The 27,220-nt window shown below is 36.7% G+C and overlaps 1 protein-coding gene across 1 annotated transcript in view; it reads left to right on the top strand.

Annotated features, from left to right (window-relative positions):
* Positions 1-27,220, top strand: part of LOC149789816 (uncharacterized) — a 147,000-nt gene that overhangs the window by 46,089 nt on the left and 73,691 nt on the right. Inside the window, exons 6-9 of the mRNA XM_089971812.1 lie at positions 10,402-10,668; positions 18,629-19,195; positions 20,191-20,849; positions 24,245-24,493. Coding sequence (XP_089827938.1) covers positions 10,402-10,668; positions 18,629-19,195; positions 20,191-20,849; positions 24,245-24,493 — 1,742 coding nt within the window. The remainder of the gene's footprint in view (positions 1-10,401; positions 10,669-18,628; positions 19,196-20,190; positions 20,850-24,244; positions 24,494-27,220) is intronic.

The raw sequence follows: 27,220 nt of genomic DNA, 5'->3' as shown, positions 1-27,220 counted from the left end.
ACACAGCAACATATGAAATAACAAGACTCAGAAAGTGGCTTACTTTACACAGCAACATATGAAATAACAAGACTCAGAAAGTGGCTTACTTTACACAGCAACACATGAAATAACAAGATTAAGAAAGTGGCTTACTTTGCACAACAACAGATGAAATAAGAGGACTGAGAAAGTGGCTTACTTTACATAGCAACACATGAAATAACAAGACTCAGAAAGTGGCTTACTTTAGAAAGCAATACATGAGATAACAAGACTCAGAAAGTGGCTTACTTTACACAGCAACACATGAAATAACAAGACTCAGAATGTGGTTTACTTTACACAGCAACACATGAAATAACAAGATTAAGAATGTGGCTTACTTTACACAACAACTGATGAAATAAGAAGACTGAGAAAGTGGCTTACTTTACATAGCAACACATGAAATAACAAGATTCAGAAAGTGGCTTACTTTACACAGCAACACATGAAATAACAAGATTCAGAAAATGGCTTACTTTACACAGCAACACATGAAATAACAAGACTCAGAAAGTGGCTTGCTTTACACAGCAGTAAATGAGATATCAAGGCTCAGAAAGTGGCTTACTTTACACAGCAACACATGAAAAAACAAGATCCAGAAAGCGGCTTACTTTACACAGCAACAGATGAAATAAGAGGACTGAGAAAGTGGCTTACTTTACATAGCAACACATGAAATAACAAGACTCAGAAAGTGGCTTACTTTAGAAAGCAATACATGAGATAACAAGACTCAGAAAGTGGCTTACTTTACACAGCAACACATGAAATAACAAGACTCAGAATGTGGTTTACTTTACACAGCAACACATGAAATAACAAGATTAAGAATGTGGCTTACTTTACACAACAACTGATGAAATAAGAAGACTGAGAAAGTGGCTTACTTTACATAGCAACACATGAAATAACAAGATTCAGAAAGTGGCTTACTTTACACAGCAACACATGAAATAACAAGATTCAGAAAATGGCTTACTTTACACAGCAACACATGAAATAACAAGACTCAGAAAGTGGCTTGCTTTACACAGCAGTAAATGAGATATCAAGAGTCAGAAAGTGGCTTACTTTACACAGCAACACATGAAAAAACAAGATCCAGAAAGTGGCTTACTTTACACAGCAACAGATGAAATAAGAGGACTGAGAAAGTGGCTTACTTTACATAGCAACACATGAAATAAAAAGACTCAGAAAGTGGCTTACTTTACATAGCAACACATGAAATAAAAAGACTCAGAAAGTGGCTTACTTTCCACAGCAACACATGAAATAACAAGACTCAGAAAGTGGCTTACGTTACACAGCAAGACATGAAAACACAAAATTCAGAAAGTGGCTTACTTTACATAGCAACACATGAAATAATAAGACGCAGAAAGTGGCTTACTTTCCACAGCAACACATGAAAGAACAAGACTCAGAAAGTGGCTTACTTTCCACAGCAACACATGAAATAAAAAGACTTGGAGATGAATTGGCATGTTGTACATAATTGAAATAACAAGACTCAGTTATGTAATTGGCTTAATTTACACAGCAATGCATGAAGCAGATCACCAAATATATGAAATTGATGTGCATTCCTACAACTAATTCTGAGTTTATTTCATGATCTGATGGAAATGGCAGATCGGTATTCTGATAGCCAGATCAATATGTATCTAGCACTGTATAATTACCACATGGTTCATATGTGAATATGTATCTAGCACTGTATGATTACCACATGGTTCATATGTGAATATGTATCTAGCATTGTATGATTACCACATGGTTCATAGGTGAATATTTATCTAGCACTGTATGATTACCACATGGTTCATATGTGAATATGTATCTAGCATTGTATGATTACCACATGGTTCATATGTGAATATGTATCTAGCATTGTATGATTACCACATGGTTCATAGGTGAATATTTATCTAGCACTGTATGATTACCACAGTTACATGATCGTATGTAAATATGTATGTAGCACTGTATGATTACCACATGGTTCATATGTGAATATGCATCTAGCACTGTATAATTACCACATGGTTCATATGTGAATACGTATCTAGCACTGTATGATTACCACATGGTTCATATGTGAATACATATGAGCACTGTATAATTACCACATGGTTCATATGTGAATATGTATCTAGCACTGTATGATTACCACATGGTTCATATGTGAATACATATGAGCACTGTATAATTACTACATAGTTCATATGTGAATATGTATCTAGCACTGTATGATTACCACATGGTTCATATGTGAATACATATGAGCACTGTATAATTACCACATGGTTCATATGTGAATATGTATCTAGCATTGTATGATTACCACATGGTTCATATGTGAATATGTATCTAGCACTGTATGATTACCACATGGTTCAAATGTGAATACGTATGAGCACTGTATGATTACTATAGTGGTTCATATGTGAATATGCATCTGGCACTGTATGATTACCACATGGTTCATAGGTGAATATGTATGTAGCACTGTATGATTACAATATGGTTTATATGTAATATATATATATCTAGCACTGTATAATTACGACATGGTTCATATGGGAATATGTACTCAGACCGAATGCCTAGCATTAAAAAAGCAGAATAATGTATACATTGATAGAGGTAAGCTTTAAAGGTTTAGTTTTTCTGCAAAGTTTGGTCTAGAATGGCAGATTCAGGTACTTTTGTCACTATATGAGTGTAGCTATAGGAAAAATGTATTAGTCAGAAGAGAGACAGGTCAGAAATTCACAATTTCTACTATTTTTAGCTCTACTAGTCATAGTCCAGAACAGATTAATGGAATGGATGTTGTACATTGTTTTTAGCACAAGTCATTACTGTTGGTCTTCCTAAACCACTTGGACCATTGCCATGAAACTTGTACATTGGATCATCCTGTGGTCTGGTGGTTCCAACATAAACTACCTAGACAATTGCCATGAAACTTGTACATTGGATCATTATGTGGTCTGGTGGTACCAGCTTAAACTACTTAGACAATTGCCATGAAACTTGTACATTGGATCATCCTGTGGTCTGGTGGTTCCGTCTGAAACTACTTAGAAAATTGCCTGGAAACTTGTACATTGGATCATGCTCTGGTCTGGTGGTTCCATCTAAAACTACTTAGAAAATTGCCTTGAAACTTGTACATTGGATCATCCTGTGGTTTGGTGGTTCTGTCCTAAACTACTTACACAATTGCCATGAAACTTGTACGTTGGATCATTGGTCTCGTGGTTCTGTCCCAAACTACTTAGACAGTTGCCATGAAACTTGTACTTTGGATCATCCTGTGGTTTGGTGGTTCCATCCAAAACTACTTAGACAATTGCCTTGAAACTTGTACATTGGATCATCCTGTGGTCTGGTGGTTCCATCCTAAACTACTTACACAATTGCTATGAAACTTGTACATTGGATCATCCTGTGGTCTGGTGCTTCCAACCTAAACTACATAGACAGTTGCCATGAAACTTGTACATTGGATCATCCTGTGGTCTGGTGGTTCCATCCCAAACTACTTAGACAATTGCCATGAAACTTGTACATTGGATCATCCTGTGGTCTGGTGCTTCCATCCTAAACTACTTAGACACTTGCCATGAAATTTGTGCATTGGATCATCCTGTGGTCTGGTGCTTCCATCCTAAACTACTTAGACGATTGCCATGAAACTTGTACATTGGATCATCATGTGGTCTGTTGGTTCCGTCCTAAACTACTTAGACATTTGCCATGAAACTTGTACATTGGATCATCCTGTGTCTGGTGGTTCTGTCCTAAATGAAGGTTTTGCTGCTTGGACTTCAGTATTGCCAATACCGGTACTACTGATTGAATGTATATATCAACATTTTCACATTTTATGACAGTGATGTCCAACCTGCAGGCTGGTTTTAAATGGCCCGCTAGAGCTCAAGCAGCAACATAGTCATTGCTTTTCATTTTTCTGCTGCGGCCCTAGGCTTCAAGAAAAACATTTTTCAGTGGCCCATGGTGTAAAAAAAGGTTGGACAACACTGTTTTATGATATCTAGTTGGTCCTTAATCAAAATAATGCCAATCTAATATTTAATATAGTCACCATGGCAACCACCTCAAATTATTAGGTAATCACTTCTTTTCCTGAAAATAGTCATATCACCATTGGGTTTACACTAGAATAATTCACATTGGTCTTAAATTATTATGGTGCCAATCTAAAATCCAGTATGATAAACGTTGTAGTCATCTTGAAAATCTTGTCACTACTCTTTCCTAACAGAAAGTACTATCAACATGGAAAACTTATTATCATTGCTTGTTGTCCCAGATGAACATGCTATTGATCTGGCTTCCAGTATCACTTCCACAGTGGCCATCTTAAAAATGTTATAATTGCTGCTCAATGTAAAGTCATATCACTATTTTGTTTTCTCCAGAACTTTTCTAGGTTGTTTTAAGTTAAAATGGTGCTGATCTAACCTGCAGTATACCTGTTATATTGGCTACTTTGAAAGCCTTTGATATTACTTCTCATTATAGATGGATGGTCATATTAAAATAGGGTTTTCAACTAAAGGTCTTATGATGTTGGTCTTAAATGAACATTGAGCTGGTCTGACAGCTGGTATAACCACCATGCAGCCATTTGAAATTTTTTGTTTTCATTACAATTCCTGAACAGCTGGTCATGTATGTATATATACATGGTGTTTTCAGCAAATCATGACATGGACTTGATCCTTAATGGAAATATTATCAGTAATTCATCCTGTTGTTTGCCACAGTGGCTTTTTATTTTAAAATCTTGTTATTGCTCAGAAATATCATGAGATGAGCACAACACTCAGAAGTTGACCCTTTGCCTCATAGCATCTCTTGCTGTTTAAGCTGTTAAACGTCTGCCAAAGGACACAGTGCTGTGTACTCTAAACATAACACCTGTTAACTAAATGACTCAGTGTAGTGTATGTTAAATTCAACATATGTTGTATCCTATCCAATTTACATATAAGAACATCAGATCTGTTTAGGCGTATAATTTGTTTTCACAGGATAATTTTTATATGCTTTAAATTCTTGAGAAAACTACTTCACCCTCAAATCATTTGTTGTTGTTTGAGGGTTTATCACCATTTTTCAGCACAAGATAGGCTATACATGGCGGCCAGTATAACTGGTGGAGGAAGAACCCTGGCAAATCCAGGGAAGAACCACCGACCCACGAGAAGCTACTGGCAGGCTTTCCCACGTACCCATGCTAGCCGACCTCAAATCAGTAAAGTTGTGTTACCAACTGAAGCTGACATTTCACAGCTTCTAAATCTACAGATCCATTGTGTTTTACTGCATTACTAAGTCATCAGGATTTGATAAGTCTGTGACAGTCGGTGTTGCCTGTATTGATATCAGAGTCTTAATATCCCACTTGTTGATGCCTGCATTCATATTTCGGATCATCCAGACTCACGAAAATGCTGAATAAAATACACAGGCTCCATTTTGGAGAGTGTAAAATCCAACCCAGCTACTTTAAATAGCAGATTATGACTATATCATAAATAAGAACCTTTTGATGTAATATAATGGTCATTTGCCTCAGGAGCTTTAGTGGGGCTCTAGTTGGCATAGTGTTCTAAATCACTCACCTTTACAGATCACTGACATTTCTCCTCTCAACTGCATGGGTTTGAATCTCAACTCAGCCATAATGCGAATGTGAGAAAGCTACCAGTAGCTTCTTGTGGGTTGTTGGTTCTTTCCAGGGTTTTGGATTCTTCTTGCATGTCATGTATTTAAAAATGACATTAAGCCCACAGAACATCAAACCAAAACCATTCCTACAGTTTTGATTGAGGGTACCTTTCCTCAAATTTGGTGCTATTAATATGGGATATAAATTCTTGATGTTTATTTTAGGTGCCGAAACAGCTTCCATGCAGTTGGAGTAAAGAGTGTCAAAACAGGCATTTATGTCAATCAGATGGAAGAATCAAATAGTTCTACCATGAAAATGTAGTAGACGAGTCCAAAGTGCTCATACGGGGTGAAGGGTTATACTTAATAAATGGTCTTGCCTTGAATTGCTGGAAATTATTTTCAGCCATTAGAGAATAAGCCTCATAAATGGACTCATTTAGAATTTTTGCTAGACTAATTCACAGGCTACATTTATATTGGAACTGAAATAATCCTGAGTTAAAAATGCTTTTAAGCTATTACTTAGATAATTTAATGTCCAGATTGTAAAAAAGATGAAACATTTCTGCATATTAGACAGTTTTCATTGCAAAGACCTAACCACTTGCAGACAATATATGTCAGGAAGTGAACATTGTGAAATTGTGCATTCCATTATAACCACAGCATGACAATACTGGGTGACAGAATGCAGCTTGTAAGTGAAAAATTTCCAACATGAGAAAGGGAGATAACTCTCCTGGTATGTAAATGTACATGATGGGATGTTGTTTAGGACATTAGGTGGCGCTCACCAGATAATATGTGCTTTTGAGAGAGTGACGTATGTAAGGTGAAGTAGTTCGCATTTAAAACATGCACAGTGGAGAGAACGTTTGCATACCTCTATGCTACATTAATGTAATGTGGATGATATTTCTTTTGGATATTGTACTTTTGGAAATTTTACATGATTTAAGCACACTGCTAACTAAAATGACTGCTCCCTTGTGTTAAAAAATCAGTCTGAATTAGTCTAAAGTACACTATACATAGCAGCTATTAAAATAGGGAAAATGAATTTTGCCAGACTAGACAATACCAGCTTCTGAAAGTGCAATGAATGAATTACCAAATATATAAAATGTAAAAAAAGTTATCGGCTCTTTTTTATACAATTGACCTCTGAAGTTCAGGAAGTGAAAATGACCAAGTAGAGCTAGCACTTTTTTGAAAGGTGCACATTTGAAGTAAGGCCAAGCTGTATACTCTATAACCCATAGTACACCCATCAATCATACACCAAAATAAAGGGAATTAAAGGTTCTTTGCATTATACCTAAGATATACAAGGTCTTTTTTAAATAGCCAGTATAACCAGTGAGGAAAGCCGGGGAAATTCTTTTTCTTTAAATTCCTAACCCTATGCAAAATGCGAAACTGTATAGCGCCACCTTAAAGAAAATAAAAAAATGTTTGCAATTATTTTTTTTTATTTTCATATAATTATGTATGATGTTCTGAATAAAATGGTACATTCATATTGCATTTAAGCATGAAAATAAGCTAATTATGATCATTTTTCTCTTGCTTACATAATTTGCCATGAGGTATATTTGTGTGAGTAGTGACCTTAATTATGGGGAAATTAGAAGACTTAGAATATAGGAATAGAGTCAACTTAAATTTAAAACTGTTGCAATAAGTGACAGAAATATATGGTGAAAATGTTTCTTTTCATTTATTTGCAATGAAATAAAAAAATAAATATAGAGAAAGTGAATTCGCTTCTTCCATATTAAACAATAGGCAAATATTTTACACTTTGACCTTTGACCTTTATGAAGCTGATGAGTTACCTCCCTTTTCTAATTGTAAAATTCATTGTTGATATCTCAGAAATAATTCTGGCTAGTTTCATGTTCCTGTCATTCAGCATAACATTGGTTGCTATGTTTACAAAATGTAATGTGCATTCTTAAAATAGCTCACTTTTATCATGGGGGGGGGGTAGGCTGGACTTATTAGAGACTCTGACTCTCATAAATACTGTTCTGTGGGGAAAAAGGCAGGAGAATTATTCATAAGAATTGTTTTGATGCTTGCGACTTAAATGTTTCAGCCATATAAACATAATTAAATCATAAAAAATAATACCTACATCTTCTTTATGGTGGCGCTCACCAGATAATATGTGCTTTTGAGAGAGTGACGTATGTAAGGTGAAGTAGTTCGCATTTAAAACATGCACAGTGGAGAGAACGTTTGCATACCTCTATGCTACATTAATGTAATGTGGATGATATTTCTTTTGGATATTGTACTTTTGGAAATTTTACATGATTTAAGCACACTGCTAACTAAAATGACTGCTCCCTTGTGTTAAAAAATCAGTCTGAATTAGTCTAAAGTACACTATACATAGCAGCTATTAAAATAGGGAAAATGAATTTTGCCAGACTAGACAATACCAGCTTCTGAAAGTGCAATGAATGAATTACCAAATATATAAAATGTAAAAAAAGTTATCGGCTCTTTTTTATACAATTGACCTCTGAAGTTCAGGAAGTAAAAATGACCAAGTAGAGCTAGCACTTTTTTGAAAGGTGCACATTTGAAGTAAGGCCAAGCTGTATACTCTATAACCCATAGTACACCCATCAATCATACACCAAAATAAAGGGAATTAAAGGTTCTTTGCATTATACCTAAGATATACAAGGTCTTTTTTAAATAGCCAGTATAACCAGTGAGGAAAGCCGGGGACATTCTTTTTCTTTAAATTCCTAACCCTATGCAAAATGTGAAACTGTATAGCGCCACCTTATTGGTGTAAGTTCTATCCTGATTAAATTTACTGAAATATTACCTTAAAGAAAACTAATATAATTTTATTTTTGTCCATTTGTGTCAATCATGGTGACATCTTCATTTATCTGTTGTCAAGCATTGTGTTTGGAGATGACTAATGAGGCCAATCCAGGCACAAAAGTCTATCCCACATTTCGAGCACACAAGGTTTGGTATAGAATTAGAGGAGTTGACAGCTCTGGCCACATGAGTGGCACACTTTCTCTTTGCCTCATCAATTTTTGCTGTTCTGCTGCACAGGTGCCAGATCTGATCTTGCTGCACCAGGAATGATGGTCTTGTGCAGAGGTGTTCCATGAGGCACTATTGATATGCAGGTTTTTCAGGGATATCTTAAGTGAGTCCTTGAAGTGCTTCTTTACCCTCAAACAACACGCTCTTCCCTCACAAAGTTTGCCAGAGAGCAGCTGTATTTTCAAATACATTCATCTGGCATATGAACGATGTGCCTTGCTTATCTAACTTGGGCCCTTTGCAGTGAATGAAAATAAATGGAGTGCCAGCCCTAATGAGAAATTTGGTATCAGGAGTTTTGTGTTAGCTCCTTATCCACATGATCTTTCGGAACTCATGTGGAACTAAGGTGTCGGGAATGTCTGCTATAGACAATCTGTATCTTTCTGGCATACAGGAGGGCTGCAAGCACTGCAGCATGGTACACGTATACGTTCAGTTTGGTGGTAGACTGATTCCTCTGTGGCCCCACACATTCCCACATAGTCTCCCTAAGGCTGAGCTGGTTGTGGCAATTCTGCTGTTGACATCAATGTCAATGTTGAATGCTTTTGAGAGGATGCTGTCCAGATACATGAAGATGTTAATGGCCTGGAGAGCTTTTGTCCCTTCACTGGGATGCTTGGTTCAAAATATGGATTCCAAAGGGAAGGTTGGTACATGACTTTGGTCTTATTTGGGGCTGATTGTGAGGCTTTAGTTGTCGTGTGCCTCAGCAATCCTGTCCATGTGGGTCTGCATGTCTTATTTTGAGCTGGTATTGAGGGTGCAGTCCTCAGTAAAGAGGATTTTCCTGATGACTGTTTCGTTCACATTCGTGACTGCATGAAGTCGGTGGGGATTAGAACAACTTTCCGTCAGTCCTGTATCTAATAGGGATTCCTTTATTACTGTTTTGGAATACATCTGCTAGCATGGCAGAGACCATTATGCTGAGAGTGGGTGCACCATTGCAGCCTTGTTTGATGCTGTTTGTGACTGGGAAGGCATCTGAGAGTTTGCCATCGTCCATTATGTGGGCCACCATGTCGTCTTGGAACTGATGAATGACCGTGATGAACTTATAAGGGTGGCCAGATTTTGCCATGATTTTCCAAAGTCCATCTCCGCTGACTGTTCAATGCTTTGGTCTCTGTGTATGCAGCGGTTTTCTGCAAGTATTGTCTCTATCTCCTGGTTGTTCTCAATAAACAATCTACAAGTTTTCTAGTTTGCTATCCATAATCCTAGAGAAGCTTTTGGCAATTGAGCTATTTTTCAGCTTCAAGATGTTAATTCTGTTTACACTCTTTTTACATTGGTAACGTCTCTTGGGCTGGACATAAAGGTTGAATTTAGACACAATTAGCCTATGGTTCATCAAACAATCAGCACCACACAAACTAGATTATACTGTATTCAGTTCTAATATATGGTATAGTTTACTGTTAACTTAGTGCATGCATAAAAGAAGTGATTTTATTTGCACTGCAAGAGAATGACAATAAATTTTATATTTACACATTTGATAATTTCCTGTTTAAATGTTAGTGTTCTCCTTTCTTGAATGAATGTTGTAAAATTTGATTCCAGGCTCAGTTATTCCTATGGAGATTCTTCGTATGGATGATAAATCCCTAAGGTTGTACAAAGAGGCTTTGCGCGATGGAAAGGAGAAGGTTTTTAACATTCGAGTAATGGTGGTTGGGCAGTATGGTGTTGGAAAGACAACATTGACAAAGCACCTCCTTGGGCAGAAAGTTGATATATCAGAGAGGAAAAGCACCGAGGGAATCGAAGTACACAAACATTGTTGTAAAATCGATATGGACACTGGTGAATGGATAGTACAGAATGAAGGTAGGCCATCATTATCCCTGAGCTTTACAATAAAAATAACACAGGAAATGTGCTATTCTTTCATAACAATGATGCAAAATTCCTATAATTCCTTCATTATTATGCAGATAGTCATTAAACTTTGGATATAGCTGAGGTAAGTTGTCTGATGTCTGCCTTCCATTGTCCATCTGTCCGTTAGCAGAAGTTCACTTTCTCTGCTCCACCTGAACTACGTGGAAGATTGACATGATCCTTTACATTACATATGCATCTCAAGTTCTAGTTGATCCTAAATGAATCTGGTGCTCCTTAGTAATATAGAATGGTTACCATAGCAGCCCTCTTGAAACAATATTGGTCTAGCTGCATTTTCTAAATGGATAGTCACATCAATTTAGGATTTTCACTGCAAGACTTATCATGATGTCTAGCTGGTCCTAAATGAAAAGTGCATCATTTGGTATCCCAAATGGCTACCACAACTGTCATCTTGAAAATGTTATTATTTCTAATACATCTGAACAAATCATAGGGGGTTTTCACCTAAGAATTCTTATGGATTCTAATTGGTATTAATAAAGTAGTGCTTAATTGATATACCATATGACCACTATGGCAGGCATTATTATTACTACTCTACGATCGAAAATCATATTAACAGTGGTATTTCCCCAGATAACTTATTATTGATGTCTAGTTGGATCTAAATGAAAATTGTACCTGTCTATGTACAGTATGGCCATCATAGTAGCCAGCTTGAATATATTGTTATTGCTACTCCACCAGATGACTCATTATGATATCTAGTCCTGACTGAAAATAGTTGAAATTCCTTATCTCAGATATGGATGCCTCAATCGCAATTTTCACCAGCAGCTTCTCAATGGTGTCTGGTTTGTCATAATTGAAAATGGTGCTGATCTTGCATTAAGTATGGCTGCCACAATGTCTAATTTGAACATCCTTTGACTCAAGAATATCAGAGACTCAACACTCAGATATGACAAGGAAGAACTGGTCTTATCTTTTTCCTGGAAAGTCTCTTTCGACAAGGGAACAACATACTCACTGATATATTATATCTTTGAACAGTGTGTGTGTATATGTGTATGCAGTTTGGATTGTTAACGTTTTTTTTAAAATTGTTCAGTCATATTGCTATGATGTCTGCAATGTGACAGCTTATAGTGATGTATAGCACAGGAGCATCGTGCAACAGACATGTTTATGCACATGTTTGAACAGGTTTATTAACTTACATATATAATTACTGGGAACAAATGCAGAACATGTGATGCGTGTGGTTTTATTTCATAAAGGATATGTTGGTGTTCAAAGCAGGTTGTGGTGTGGTAAAATCATTATACCGGGCACATATTGGTGTCAGCAGGCTGTGCCAAGTTAAAATCATGACAATATTTGAGATCCTTGTTATTTCACTCACGTGTTTATATGAATGTTTTATGAAAATTAATATTACAGCTACTAGTACTGGATTTTGCTCAACTCTGTTATTTTATTTTTTTCACCAGAACATGGAGATTAAATGGAGAGAAATTCATTGATATGTTTAGGGCCTGATGGTGTGAGTGTCAGACCTAAAAGTTCTTAGGGCGTTTATTGGTGTTAGGATAAAATCTTGGATGTAGAACTTATTTGGGTTGTATGTTTAAAAGATAATGCACATTATCAGCTTTGAACAGGGCATTCCACTGACTTGAGACAGGGGTGACGCTAACCAGGTGAAGTGTGCGACTAAGTTCCCCCAAAAATGCAAAGTTCGCCTTCTTCTGTTAAGAAAGAAAAATAATTTCCCCCTGTGATATTTTACAGGAACATTGGGTGATCATAACTGTTGAGATGCTGCCTTGTCTTGGCCAGGTTAGTTCCAGTGTTTTGTTGTATCTCAAGGCGACATGTAGGCATCAAGCCATCAAATAACTTGTGTTGGTATCTATTATGCCAACAAGCAAACTCTTGACAGGCATGATTTTTGATAGAAGATTGACCATTTATGCTTCCTAAGTAAGATATCAACTATTACTGCCCGATTTCTGTAAGTTATTGATGATAACAACATACAGACTTGTGTTTCTCACTGTAAACAATAGTATGTAAATATCATTTTGTGTTTTAAGAATAGAATTAGTGATGTGAACATCTTAACTTCCATGTATACATCATCTTCTACATAAAATTAGTTTGAAACGATAAGTGAACCAGTCATGGGGAATAATGGTGGACATCACTGTGTCTCAGAAGGTATCACTTTATTTGATTGTTTACATTAATTAATAGGCAAATATATTCAGGAAGAGATACAATTCATAGAAATAAGTCTCTAAATAGTATGATATTGGAGATTTAGCTTTTAAATGCAATTAAGTTGGTCAGAAACGTAGAGCAATGCTGGAATATTCAAGAGGCGCTGTAAGGTCAAAGATGTTTTTTGTCACCACTCCTTTTTGTGAAAACACCAAAAATAAACCTAACCATACTGATCTTTGAACGGCAACTTTTTGAAAAGTTTCTCTATAACTTCATGTCTAGTCTTCTTTAGCACGTCTTTGGGATACAACACTTCCGTTCTAAATCATACATTAGGTTGGAATGTTTATACAGCGGTGTAGAGTATGACTGATGAAATGCAAAGACAGTACAAGGCAATTAGTATAGAGTCTTTTGGAGGGTCATATTTTAAACCATAACTTAACTTGTTTAAATGGGGGTAGAGGAGGAATTTTCCCATTTTTTCTGAGAAAATCGGTTGCCAGTGTCACTGTTCTTCAGCCTTGCATAGTAGCAAAATATAATGCAATCTTGAGTTTAATCACCATCATGGCAACTCCATGACTTGAGATTGCAACAGTTAGATCCAAGGTTGTATGATCAGCTACTGATATTACTCAATGAATTTCCCAACTAGTAAATAATAATAGTAAATAATAATAATAACTTGTATTCAGTCATGCTTAGAATCATCTCACATAGTATTAGAATGTACAGTATTAATGTTAGTGATAATGAAATGTGTGAACAACCGAAGCAAGTGCAATATTGGATATTTAAAACAAGGTGTTTATCATAAAGTCCTATTATCTCGTTAAGACCCAAAAATTTATGCTTATTTTCTGTTAAGATTTGGGTAGAAAAGAAAGTTTTCTTGTTCTGTCTAGTCAAATAGAAGTTGTTTGAGATTGCATGAAGTCTGTACAGTAGCAGTGGGATGAAGTTTTGGACTTCCAGTGTTTGTCTGACCGTATGAAGTTAAGTCAAGTCTGCCTTAGATATAAAGAGAAGAAATTTAAAAGAATCCTTACAAAAAAATCTAGTATGGGATAGGAATGCTGATGATTTGACCAAAGGGAATCTGGTTCAGAAATGTATTTTTTCAGAAGTATTTATTTTAATGTGAGAAGAATGTTCATGTTTCTTGTAGCAACGGCTTGGGTCTGCCATGCATTTTGATGATGCCTCAGGCCCTGGAAGAAAGGTACCAGCTCATGTTGCGAAATTACATCATTTGACCTTAATGAGTTAAACATTTCAGCCTTATGTTTTGGGTTGTGTAGCTGTTAGGTAATGAAGAGTGTGGGATTCTGTTATGAACTTCAGAGATTGGATTAAAACTCTTCAGATGATCTGGCGTTGTTTTGACCTTTATACATGAGAACTGTATCATTAGCACTACTGGTTATGGGAAGCATTTGTCATTGGTCCATTAGCACAAGTGTGAAATTGCCACTTCTCCTAATTGCGACTTGGAGTTTTGCTTTTGAAACACGTTCATCCATAAGGTATAGGTAGTCCTAAATTAAAATAAACTTACTCAGATGTCAGATATGGCTTCCATGGTGACCATCCTGAAAATCTTGTTTATGACTATGGTTAGTGAATGGATGCTCATGTCATCATAAGGTTTTCACTAATAGACCTTTTGTGATTACTAGTTGAAACTAAATTCATCCAGTGGCAGTTCTGACAAAAATGTGTCATATTTCCACATTAACAGTTTGTCCTTTGAACATGGGTTTTCCACTAAATAACTTGTTATGATATATATATATATATATATATATATATATATATATATATATATATATATATCTATATATATATATATATATATATATATATATATATATATATATATATATATATATATATATATCAAATTGGATAATTGGTCCAACGTGAAGATCTGACCGCTCCGGTGGCCTAGTGGTTAGAGCGTCTGCCTCAGATGCTGGAGGTTGTGGGTTCGATCCCCAGCCGAGTCATATCAAAGACCTTATAAAAATGGTACTTACAGCTGCCTCGCTTGGTGCTCAGCATTAAGAGGTCAGTCTTAGGACTGGTTGGCCTGGTGTCAGGATAATGTGACTGGGTGGGACAAGATGCTGCATGTCTGCAGCATGATGCCCCAGTACTAGACATCACTATAAACTGTCACATTGCAGACATCGTAGCGAAATAACTGAAAAATTATTGAAGCTATGTTAAAAATCCAAAACACACACACACCTATGAGAAGATGGTGCCATCTGGCATATGATACTGTAGCTAGCAGACATTTGAAAAATCTTGTAGTTACTACTAGTTAAGGGGCTCCGAGTGGTCTAAAGTGCTCACCGTTACGGATTACTGCCATCTCACCTCTGTCTGCGTGAGTTCAAGTCTCAGGCTTGGCTAACGTTGGTACATGAGAAAGTCTGCCAGTAGCTAATCATGGGTTGGTGGTTCTTCCCTGGATTTTCCAGTGTTCTTCCTCCACCAATTATACTGGCCGCCATATATAGCCTATCTTGAGCTGAAAAATGGCATTAAACCCTACAACGACAAAAACTACTAGTTAATGGATGGCCATGTCAACATGAGGTTTTCACTAGAAGACTCTCTATGATTCATGGTCTATCCTAATATGGCTGCCAAGGTGGACTTCTTGAAAATCTTAATGGTTCTACACCAGAATGGAAGGTTGTAAAAGACTATGCTTTCACTAAAGTATTTCTTATGATGTCTAGTTGGTCATGAATGAACGTCTTGCTGCTAATGCATATCCAGTATAGATGCTATCATGAAAATCATTTGTTATCACACTTCCTCCTGCCATTTTGAAATGTTGGTATCACTACTCCTGAACAGAAAGGTATATTTGCATAGGGTTTTCACTAAAAGACTTCTTTCAATATCTACTTTGTCCTAGATAAATATGATGCAAATTAACCAACCTACTATGGCCACCGTGGCAACCATCTTGAAAATATTGGTATCACTGCTCCAGAACAGAAAGTTATTTTGACATAGGGCTTAATACTTCTTTTAACTTTACCCTAAATTAAAGTGGTACTGATCTGACATCCAATATGACAGTCATCTTAAGAATTTACCATATTTACTCAGATTGTCATATGAACATGGGGGTTTCACTAAATTACTTTTCATGGTGCCTAGTTGGTCCTATGTGAAAATGGTGCCCATGTGTCATTCACTGGGGTTTTCACTAGAAGACTCTATGATTTCTAGCTGGTCCTAACTGTGATGAACTCATCCACTATGGCAGCCATCTTGAAAGTCTTGTTATCACACTCACACACTCATGAATGGTCATATCAACATAGAGTTTTCACTAATTAATTTCATATGATGTATAGTTGGCCCAATCTGAAAATGGTGCCTCTCTGATGTAAGTGTTACTACCGCAACAGCCATCTTGAAAATTTACTAATCGCTACTTCTTCAGCAAGAATTGTTATATCAACATCGGATTTTTACTCCGAGACATGATGTCCAGTTTGTCTTAAATTAAACTGGTGCAGATCTGACATCCAATCGAAGTTTTTGTTGGCCCAAAATGAAATGGTACTGCTCAAATATTGCTGCCATGGTGGACGTCTTGCAAATTTTACCACTTCTCTTCAATTAATGGTTATATAAACAGTATCATATCACTAAAACATTTCTTATGATATATAGCTGGTCATAAATAAAAATCTTGCCACTAAAGCACATCTAGCATGGCTGCTACACCAGCAGTCTTGAAAATCAGACATGGCTGCCATAGTGGCCAGTTTGAAAATAATGTTTGAAAGATTTCTTCAGAATTGATGATCATTTCAGCATTGGGTTTTCACTAAAATGCTTCTTTTAAAGCTTGTTTGTCTCTTAAGTAAAAATGGCATTGATGTGATGACCAGAATTTGTCCATCATGCAATGTTGTTTGTGCTACTCCTGAGATGTGCTAAGACTCTATGGTCTTAAAATAAATAGCAGAAAAAGTGAAACCAACAAATTTGTTATAATTTGACAAATATCGTATTGCCCCAGAATTCAGTGTGAACATTTAGATGGAAACTTCAGTGTTCAGTTCTATCACATGTAGAAACATAAAATGTTCTGAGTGAATTCCATATCTTGAATGTGCTGACTTTCCAGTAGCCCTCATGTGCAGACTTTCCAGTAGCTCTTAATGAGCTGACTTTCCAATAGCCCTTAATGTGCTGACTTTCCAGTAGCCCTTAATGAGCTGTTGTGCCAGTAATTTTAAGTTGTCGCTAGAATTTAGAGCACTTTATAATTCCATTGAATAAGTTAAATAAATGATTCCTCTCAAATTATAACTGAACCCAACTAAATTACTGATTTGAATGAATAATTATTTACTTCATCCACCTAATATACAGATTCTCAACTGACGTATGACACAATAACATACTCTGGAACAAGGCCAGTGGATATGTCCTTCAAATTTGTAGGCAAGGTCAGGTCTGCTTGCTCAAAGTTGTAGCAAATAACCTTACAAAAATCAGGTAGACCATACTTTGTTTCCAAGGTAATTCTATTTACACATAGTTGAATGTCCATCAGCTGTGAAGTTACTGACCTTGACTCTTAATGATGTCATCCCACTGCAATGGGATACACCTAAAACAAAACAGAATGAATAATTTATATACAATACTACAAATGAAACAGATAATATACACAACCTGCATGTGGGTATTTCAGTATGTCAGATACATTGTATCTTACCAGATTCGAAAACTAGAAATTTACAGTTGTTACAGTTCTGTCGCATTATGACTAACACTATATGCAAAAGTAGAACGAGTAAAGTGTTGTTCATCCAAAGATGAAAGATGTATAAGGATTTTATTAGTAGGCAGGGAGGCGATGTTAGTGCCACATCATGTACTGTGATTGATCACTCACTCACTCAACTCACTTGTATGCTCATTCATGACAAATACATACATGGGTCAGACATACTTTTCTTTTCATCATCAGAGTGGTCCAACTACTGGCCTGCATGTGATTTTCCTTGGCTCTGCTCATTCAAATGTTCATTATCCAGTTATATGATTATTACTATACATTATTATTATTATTATTATTATTATTGGTCCTTGGGGTTATACTGCTTTTATTTGGTATATGTTACGGAGCATACATATTTGGGGCCAACGGTGGCAGAGTGGTCTAATGCACATCCCTTTACTGCCATCTCATATCAGTCTGCGTGGGTTTGATCTTGGGCTTGGCCAATATGGTTGTATAAGAAAGCTTGGCAGTAGCTTCCAATAGGACAATGGTTCTTATCAGGCTTTTATCAGATTCAAAACTGCATTAAAAAATTGCATTAAACCTAAACAACAACATAAATTTACATGGTATGAAAACTGGTTAATCATTTCAGTAACAACTATTATGTAACCAATTAAGTATTTATCAGTTTATTTTTTGACTGGAAAATGTATAACATAAAAAGAAGTATCAAAATTTATAACAACCTCAGTCTAATAGAAATTGCTGTTGTGTTACCAAGATAGTGTTTTATGCAAGTATTTGTAACTAATGTAAAATCTTGCATTAGATTAGTATTATATGTTATGCAGAGACAAAGTAAACAATACTCAGTGAGATAATTGATAACTTTATTTGGCTATAAAACATTTTATCTTCCTTTTGTTTTTCAAGATTCTGATCAGCTGACTCGCCTTCAACGTATTGTAAAGCTCCTGACTAATAAAACAGAGAGGTCAGAGGTCAGTAGTGAGCAGGGAGAGCATGGAGAAATCATTTATCAAAATGATTTTATTGACAGTGATGAGGATGATATAACATCCAGCACAAATGTCATCTATCACAATGATTTCAGTGATATCGAAGATGATGACATGCCAACCAGTCCAGAGTCAGACATTCACCAAAACGTTGATGTAAACTCCCAAGCACTGGAGGCGAGTCATGATGCCATTCTTGACAGTGGAAAACCTGAAAGCAGTATAGGTGATGCAACAATGGAATTCCTTCAGTTGGTCAATGAGAAGGCAGACGAACTAAAAAAGAATTTAGAAGAGTATGCAGCATTGGCAATATGGGATTTTGCAGGCCAATATGTATTCTACACTACACACCAGACATTTCTTACACACCGTGCGATATACCTCTTGGTTACCAATCTCAGTCAACAATTCACAGATCTTGTGAGAGATGATGATTGTTACTTTGATACAGACGGATTAAAATTGCATCAAGTTCAAGGTAATGTTGATCAACATACAGAGACAAAACTAGTTTCCAGTATTGTTTGGACAAACATTTTAATGAACATTGAATGTATTGATACAAACAATTTGCTGTTCCAGACTAGAAAATATCTACAAAAAATCCTGCTAAATGTTTAAAATATTTGCCCCATGACCCTTATGGAGAGTTGAGTTTGCCTAGAATATGAGAACATGATCTACAGTGAAAGTTATAAATTCCGGTTAACTACAAAGAAGAATATGGCAAGAATAACTATTATTTCTTAATACATCAATATTAATTCTTAGTAAAATGCAAACAGATGCCCTGATGTGTGTCAATCCACCGGAAAAACCTAATTGATACATGTTATTTGTCATGTATTCCAAGTATGGCCTCAATTTCTCTTTATGAATCTTACTCTAAGAAAGAATAAAATAAAAATAAAAAAGTTGTTTGCTTCAGCACTCACTGATTTCTGAATCATGGTCAGGAACTAGGTCAGCATTAGATACAAAGTTTCTATTATTAGTGTTTACAAAAGGAGTCACATCAAACTGAACTGAATTTCTGGAAAATTAATTTCTGGAAAATGTCAAATCCAGTAAATACAATTACATTACAATAGCACATAATGGAATAAAAATATTTTAATACTAACAAACAAACAATTAAATTAAATCAAATATAAATTAAATCAAATATGCATAACAAAAACTAATCCAGAGAAAATAAATGATTATGAAGACCTTGGTTGCTATTTGAATGCATGTTTTCTTCTAGAGTACAGTAATTTGAATTCATATTTTCTTCTAGCGTAATGGAATATATATATATATATATATATATATATATATATATATACATAATTATACTATAATTATAGAACTGATTATTTTGTAGGAGTGCAGGCTAAAAGAATGATGCACTTGTCTGTAGATGGACCACTGTGTTATGCAGTATAAAATTAATTATTATTATCATTAATGTCTGTCTTTGATCCTTTGCAGAACTGGTTGAAGTTTGGCTCAATTCAATACATTGCTGTGCATCATCCCAGGCAGATGGTTCCCAAGTTACATCCCCTGCAGGTGGCATCACTGTGACTTCCACTGCAACTGGAATCACAATGACTTCAACTGCAGCTGGCATCATGATGACATCACCAGCAACTGGCATCACAATGACATCCCCTGCAACTGGCATTACATTTACATCTGCTGCAGCTGGCAGAACAGTGAATTCCACTGCAGCTGGCAGAACAGTGACTTCCACTGCAGCTGGTATCATGGTGACATCACCAGCAACTGGCATTACATTTACATCTGCTGCAGCTGGCAGCACAGTGAATTCCATTGCAGCTGGCAGAACAGTGACTTCCACTGCATCTGGCATCATGGTGACATCACCAGCAACTGGCATCACATTTACATATCCTGCAGCTGGCACAACATTGACTTTTTCCACTGCAATTGGCAGCACAATGACATCTGCAACAGCTTCCAGCACAGGGGCATCTCCAGCAATGGGCATCACTGTTACATCCTCATCAGCTGATACCATAGTGACATCCCCTGGAGCTAGTACCTCAGTGACAACTCCAGATGTTGGCATCCCATCTGCCCCACCTGTGATTCTTGTTGGTACACATGTGGATAAAATACAAGAGGTAGATATAAATGTTATTTAAAATGCATTAGTTTTTCTTATTCTGCTTACATTGCCTTTGTGGTCTGTTGTATCAGCTATAAAAGTTGTACTGCTTACATTGCCCATGTAGTTTGATGTGTATATATATATATATATATATATATATATATATATATATATATATATATATATATATTCAGTGTGCATAGATTGCAAGTTTGGTTTGCTGTGTCATCATTAAAACTTGTTACGAAACAGTAAAGCCATGAGTGACTCGGTAGGCTATTAAATACAAGTCTGTTATTACCAAAGGTGATGTTTCTCTTTATTTGAACCATACAATGGTATCAATGTATTTTGCACATTACCAAACCTCATGTTGCCTTTCTGAAGCACTTTTTCTCTCCTTGCAACTCCTTTCAAAACCTGATTCGTATTCATTGTCCAGTTTCCAAGCTGGCTCACAATAAAAGAGATAAACCACTGCTTTATCACGACCTTCGTATATGCTTGTCAGTACCACATTGATCTGAAACCTTAAAAGTTTTCTAACCAAACATCCCATCTACTGTCCAATGTGGACTGCATGCTGAACTGATCCATCTAAAAAATGATTGATCTAGTAATGCTTATGAGAGATGCCTCGAGCCTCCCATATGTATAAAAACTGAATTCACTTGGGCATTGCAATCAATGTGTTATCTTCTCCCTCGACATCACCACACTGCTGCTGTGCATTTTAGTGGACTTTGCTGTTTGTGGCAACTAATCTCAACAATTAACTTTTTCACAGTTCTAATCAAGTGAAGTGGGTTTGGAGTTTGTGAAACTGAGACATGGTCTCATCAAATCAGTCTATGTTATATGTTTGCTGCGCATTACCTGTATCAGAATTTATAAAAATAGGCCTTGTACTAACCCATTCTTATGTTGCTCAAAGTGGTTGATAGGTTAGTGTTGTAATTCTCAAATGGCTAATAGAATACTTTGTATTAGGTTACACATTGTTGTGTTTATCAAATGGCTGATTCTTACAGTGATGTGTTACTGAAATGGTAGATAGGTTACACAGATTTGTATTTCTCAAATTGCTGATAGGTTGACATTGATACATATATTATGTTGCATAATATTATATTAATCTAGTGTAGACAGAAGCAATTATTTACCTCAATGTATTAAGAGCCATTACACCCTAAATATCATTGTAATCTTGTTGCAATCCTACTTCCATAACAGCTTCTATTGTATTTACTTAATTGACACATGTAAGATGTCTTTGCAATCCTACTTACATAACAGCTTCTATTGTATTTACTTAATTGACACATGTAAGATGTCTTTGCAATCCTACTTTCATAACAGCTTCTATTGTATTTACTTAATTGACACATGTAAGATGTCTTTGCAATCCTACTTTCATAACAGCTTCTATTGTATTTACTTAATTGACACATGTAAGATGTCTTTGCAGTCTTACTTCCAAACCAACTTAGAGTGTATTTACTTCAATGACACATGATGTCTTTGCAGGGGTATTTCCATAACAGCTTCTAGTGTATTTACTTAACTGACACACGTAAGATGTCTTTGCAGTCCTACTTCCATACCAACTTTTAGTATATTTACTTTATTGACATGTGTAAGATGTCTTTGCAGCCCTACTTCCATAACAACTTTAAGTATGTCCCATGCTATAAGTAGCTCTCAGTACATCCCATACTATACATAGCTCTAAGTACATCCCATACTATACATAGCTCTAAGTACATCCCATACTATACATAGCTCTAAGTATGTCCCATGCTATACATAGCTCTCATTACATCCAATGCTATTCATAGCTCTAAGTACATCCCATGCTATACATAGTTCTCAGTACATCCCATGCTATACATAGTTCTCAGTACATCCCATACTATACATTGCTCTCAGTATGTCCCATACTATACATAGCTCTAAGTACATCCCATGCTATACATAGTTCTCAGTACATCCCATGCTATACATAGCTCTAAGTACATCCCATGCTATACATAGTTCTCAGTACATCCCATGCTATACATAGCTCTAAGTACATCCCATGCTATACATAGTTCTCAGTACATCCCATGCAATACATAGCTCTCAGTACGTCCCATGCTATACATAGCTCTCAGTACGTCCCATGCTATACATAGCTCTAAGTATGCCCCATGCTATACATAGCTCTCAGTACATCCGATGCTATACATAACTCTAAGTACATATCATGCTATACATTGCTCTCAGTATGTCCCATGCTATACATAGCTCTCAGTACGTCCCATACTATACATAGCTCTCAGTACATCCCATGCTATACATAGTTCTCAGTACATCCCATGCTATACATAGCTCTCAGTACATCCCATGCTGTACATAGCTCTAAGTACATCCCATGCTATACATAGTTCTCAGTACATCCCATGCTATACATAGCTCTCAGTACGTCCCATGCTATACATAGCTCTAAGTACATCCCATGCTATACATAGCTCTCAGTACATCCCATACTATACATAGCTCTCAGTACATCCCATGCTGTACATAGCTCTAAGTACATCCCATGCTATACATAGTTCTCAGTACATCCCATGCTATACATAGCTCTCAGTACATCCCATGCTATACATAGCTCCAAGTACATCCCATGCTATACATAGTTCTCAGTACATCCCATGCTATACATAGCTACCAGTACATCCCATGCTATACATAGCTCTAAGTTTGTCCCTGCTATACTTAACTCTCAGTACATCCCATGCTATATATAGCTCTCAGTACATCCGATGCTATACATAACTCTAAGTACATATCATGCTATACATTGCTCTCAGTATGTCCCATGCTATACATAGCTCTAAGTACATCCCATGCTATACATAACTCTCAGTACATCCCATGCTATACATAGCTCTCAGTACATCCCATACTATACATAGCTCTCAGTATGTCCCATACTATACATAGCTCTCAGTATGTCCCATGCTATACATAGCTCTAAGTATGTCCCATGCTATACATAGCTCTCAGTACATCCCATACTATACATAGTTCTTAGTACATCCCATGCTATACATAGCTACCAGTAGATCCCATGCTATACATTGCTCTCAGTATGTCCCATGCTATACATAGCTCTAAGTACATCCCATGCTATACATAACTCTCAGTACATCCCGTGCTATTCATAGCTCTAAGTATGTCCCATGCTATACATAGCTCTCAGTACATCCCATACTATACATAGCTCTCAGTATGTCCCATGCTATACATAGCTCTAAGTATGTCCCATGCTATACATAGCTCTCATTACATCCCATGCTATACATAGCTGTAAGTATGTCCCATGCTATACATAGCGCATTCCGATTTTATGTCCTTTCTTTGCAGGATAAGCGAAAAGAAGTCATCAGAATGTATTTCCCACAGATTTGCCAGATTTTGAATGATAAGCCAACTTTACGTCATGTGGCAACATTTTTTGCCATTGATAACACCCAGCATGAACCTCAGTTGCAAGCATTGAAAGACAGGATTTTCCAGTTGGCTAAAGAGCAGCCATATTGGGGTGAGGAAGTGCCGACCAGTTGGCTACCAATGGAAGAGGCACTAATGAAGCTTAAATCTGCTGGAAAAAAGGTAAAATAATAGAAAATAATACTGCAGAAATGTACAGCTAACCAAGCTTATAACTTGCTTTTGTCATATATCATTCATCCTGCTTATTCATCAACATGTTATGCCCCCACTATTTGCAGATGGGACATATTGATATGTAAGTGTCTGACTGTCGTTATATATTTCTGCACATCTGTCTGTTGCAGTGAAAACAAACACCCTTCAGTGTGCTTTCTTGAGGCAGATTTATTTTTATGGTTAATAATCTTTAGAACTTATTATAACAAAATCATCCTGGGAAATAGCACTAGGAATTATTAAGAGCAACAAGTGGCAATAAAAAGGGCCAAGATGATGTACTAACAGGCACGCAAAGGAAGCACTATGAGGAAGAACTTACAGGCAATCTGAGGAAGAACTAATGGGCATTCAGAGGAAGCACTGTGAGGAAGAACTTACAGGCACTCAGAGGAATCACTATGAGGAAGAACTTACAGGCACTCTGATGAAGCACTATGAGGAAGAACTTACAGGCACTCTGAAGAAGAACTTACAGGCACTCTGAAGAAGAACTAACATGCACTCAGGAAGCAATATGAGGCAGAACTTACAGGCACTCAGAGGAAGAACTTACAGGTACTCAAAGATTGCACTTTGAGGAACTTACAGGCACTCTGAGGAAGCACTTTGAGGAAGAACTTACAGGCAGCCTGAGGAAGAACTAACAGGCACTCAGAGGAAGCACCATGAGGAAGAACTTACAGGCACTATGAGGAAGAAAATACAAGCACTCTGAGGGGGTGTGTGTGTGTTACTTGGGTTTTTAACGTAGCTTTTAACAATTTTTCAGTCATGTCACTACAATGTCTGCAGTGTGGCAGTTTATAGTGATGTCTAGCATTGGGGCATCATGCCACTGACATGTGGCATGATGTCCCACCCAGTCACAGTATCCTATCACCAGGCCGACCAGTCCTACACTAATGCTGAGCACCAAGCGAGGCAGTTGTTTGTACCATTTTCGTAAGTCTGTGGTATGACTCGGCCAGGGATTGAACCCACATCCGAGGCGGACACTCTAACCACTAAGCCACCGAAGCGGTTGTCACTCGGAGGAAGAACTAACAGGCACTTTGAGGAAGCACTATAAGGAAGAACTTACAAGGATGCTGAGGAAGAACTAACAGGCACTCAGATGATGCACTTTAAGGAAGATTTTACTGGCACTCTGAGGAAGAATCAACAGGCACTCTGAGGAAGCACTTTGAGGAAGAACTTGTAGGAAGTCTGATGAAGCACTATGAGGAAGAACTTACAGGCACTCTGAGGAAGAACTAACAGGCACCCAGAGGAAGAACTTACAGGCACACTGAGGAAGAACTAACAGGCACCCAGAGGAAGAACTTACAGGCACCCAGAGGAAGAACTAACAGGCACCCAGAGGAAGAACTAACAGGCACTTTGAGGAAGCACTATGAGGAAGAACATACAGGCATTATGAGTAAGAACGTACAGATACACTGAGGAAAAACTAGCAGGCACTCAGAGGAAGCATTAAAAAGAAGCAATAATAATAATAAGTAGCTATCAAAGCACTTAATAAAGAAGATAAAATTTCTTTTTATTTATATGGATTAAAAAATCTCATTTTTATCATGATACCTGCAACCCAAAAAGTGAAGAAAAGCAACTCAGTATGCAGTGTGCTAAGACTGCAAGCATTATCAATCTTTGTGGAAGTTTTATCAACACCTTTATTGCTAAAGTACAAAAGTGAAGAAGATTATGGTCATATGTTCCGTAAGTGCACACTATAAATTTGTCATCCAGCTGTTGAGACTTACTCACATTGAAAAGATTATATACAGTAAATAAATAATAATTAATAGTATGTGAACAAATTGAAGCAAGTAAATATGTATGATTTAGTTCAGGTATGAACCTTTTTGACAAACAACCATCAGTGATAAAGTATCATTAATTCCTACTTGATATAAACTGAAATAATGAAGTCCTATTTGTTACAGCAGTCTAATGTAGCAGTCCAGATGTGACCAAATGTTCTTTAATAGCATATGAGTTATTCTGGCTCAGATCCAATATAGACCATGATCAGATGTTCTTTAATTGCAAATGAGCTTTTCTGGCTTAGATTGGTGGCCTTGAGTGGCTGAATGGTCTAAAGTGCTCACCCTTATGGCCATGATTAAATGTTCTTCAATCCCATTCTGGCCAAGACCTGATCCAGGCCATAATTAAATGTTCCTTAATCCCATTTTGGCTCAGACCCGACACAGGCCATGATTAAATGTTCTTTAATCCAATTCTGGCTCAGACCCAATACAGGCCATGATTAAATGTTCTCTAATCCCATTGTGGCTGATACAGGCCATGAATAAATGTTCTTTAATCCAATTCTGGTTCATATCTTTAATCATATTTTGGCTCAGGTCCAACACAGACCATGACTAAATGTTCTTCAACCACATTCTGCCTCAGGTCTGACACAGACCATGATTAAATGTTCTTTAATCCCATTCTAGCTCAAGTCCAATATGGACTATGATTAAATGTTCTTTAATCACATTTTTGCTCAGGTCTGACACAGACCATGATTGAATGCTCTTCAATCACATTGTGGCTCAGGTCCAACACAGACCATGATTAAATGTTCTTTAATCACATTGTGGCTCAGGTCCAACACAGACCATGACTAAATATTCTTTAATCACATTCTAGCTCAAGTCC

Source organism: Sinohyriopsis cumingii, chromosome 10 (genome assembly GCF_028554795.1).
Source record: "Sinohyriopsis cumingii isolate HCF-2022 chromosome 10, ASM2855479v2, whole genome shotgun sequence".
Classification (NCBI taxonomy): domain Eukaryota; kingdom Metazoa; phylum Mollusca; class Bivalvia; order Unionida; family Unionidae; genus Sinohyriopsis; species Sinohyriopsis cumingii.
Note: the sequence above shows the minus strand (reverse complement) of the source record. Positions and strands in the feature narration are given on the sequence as shown.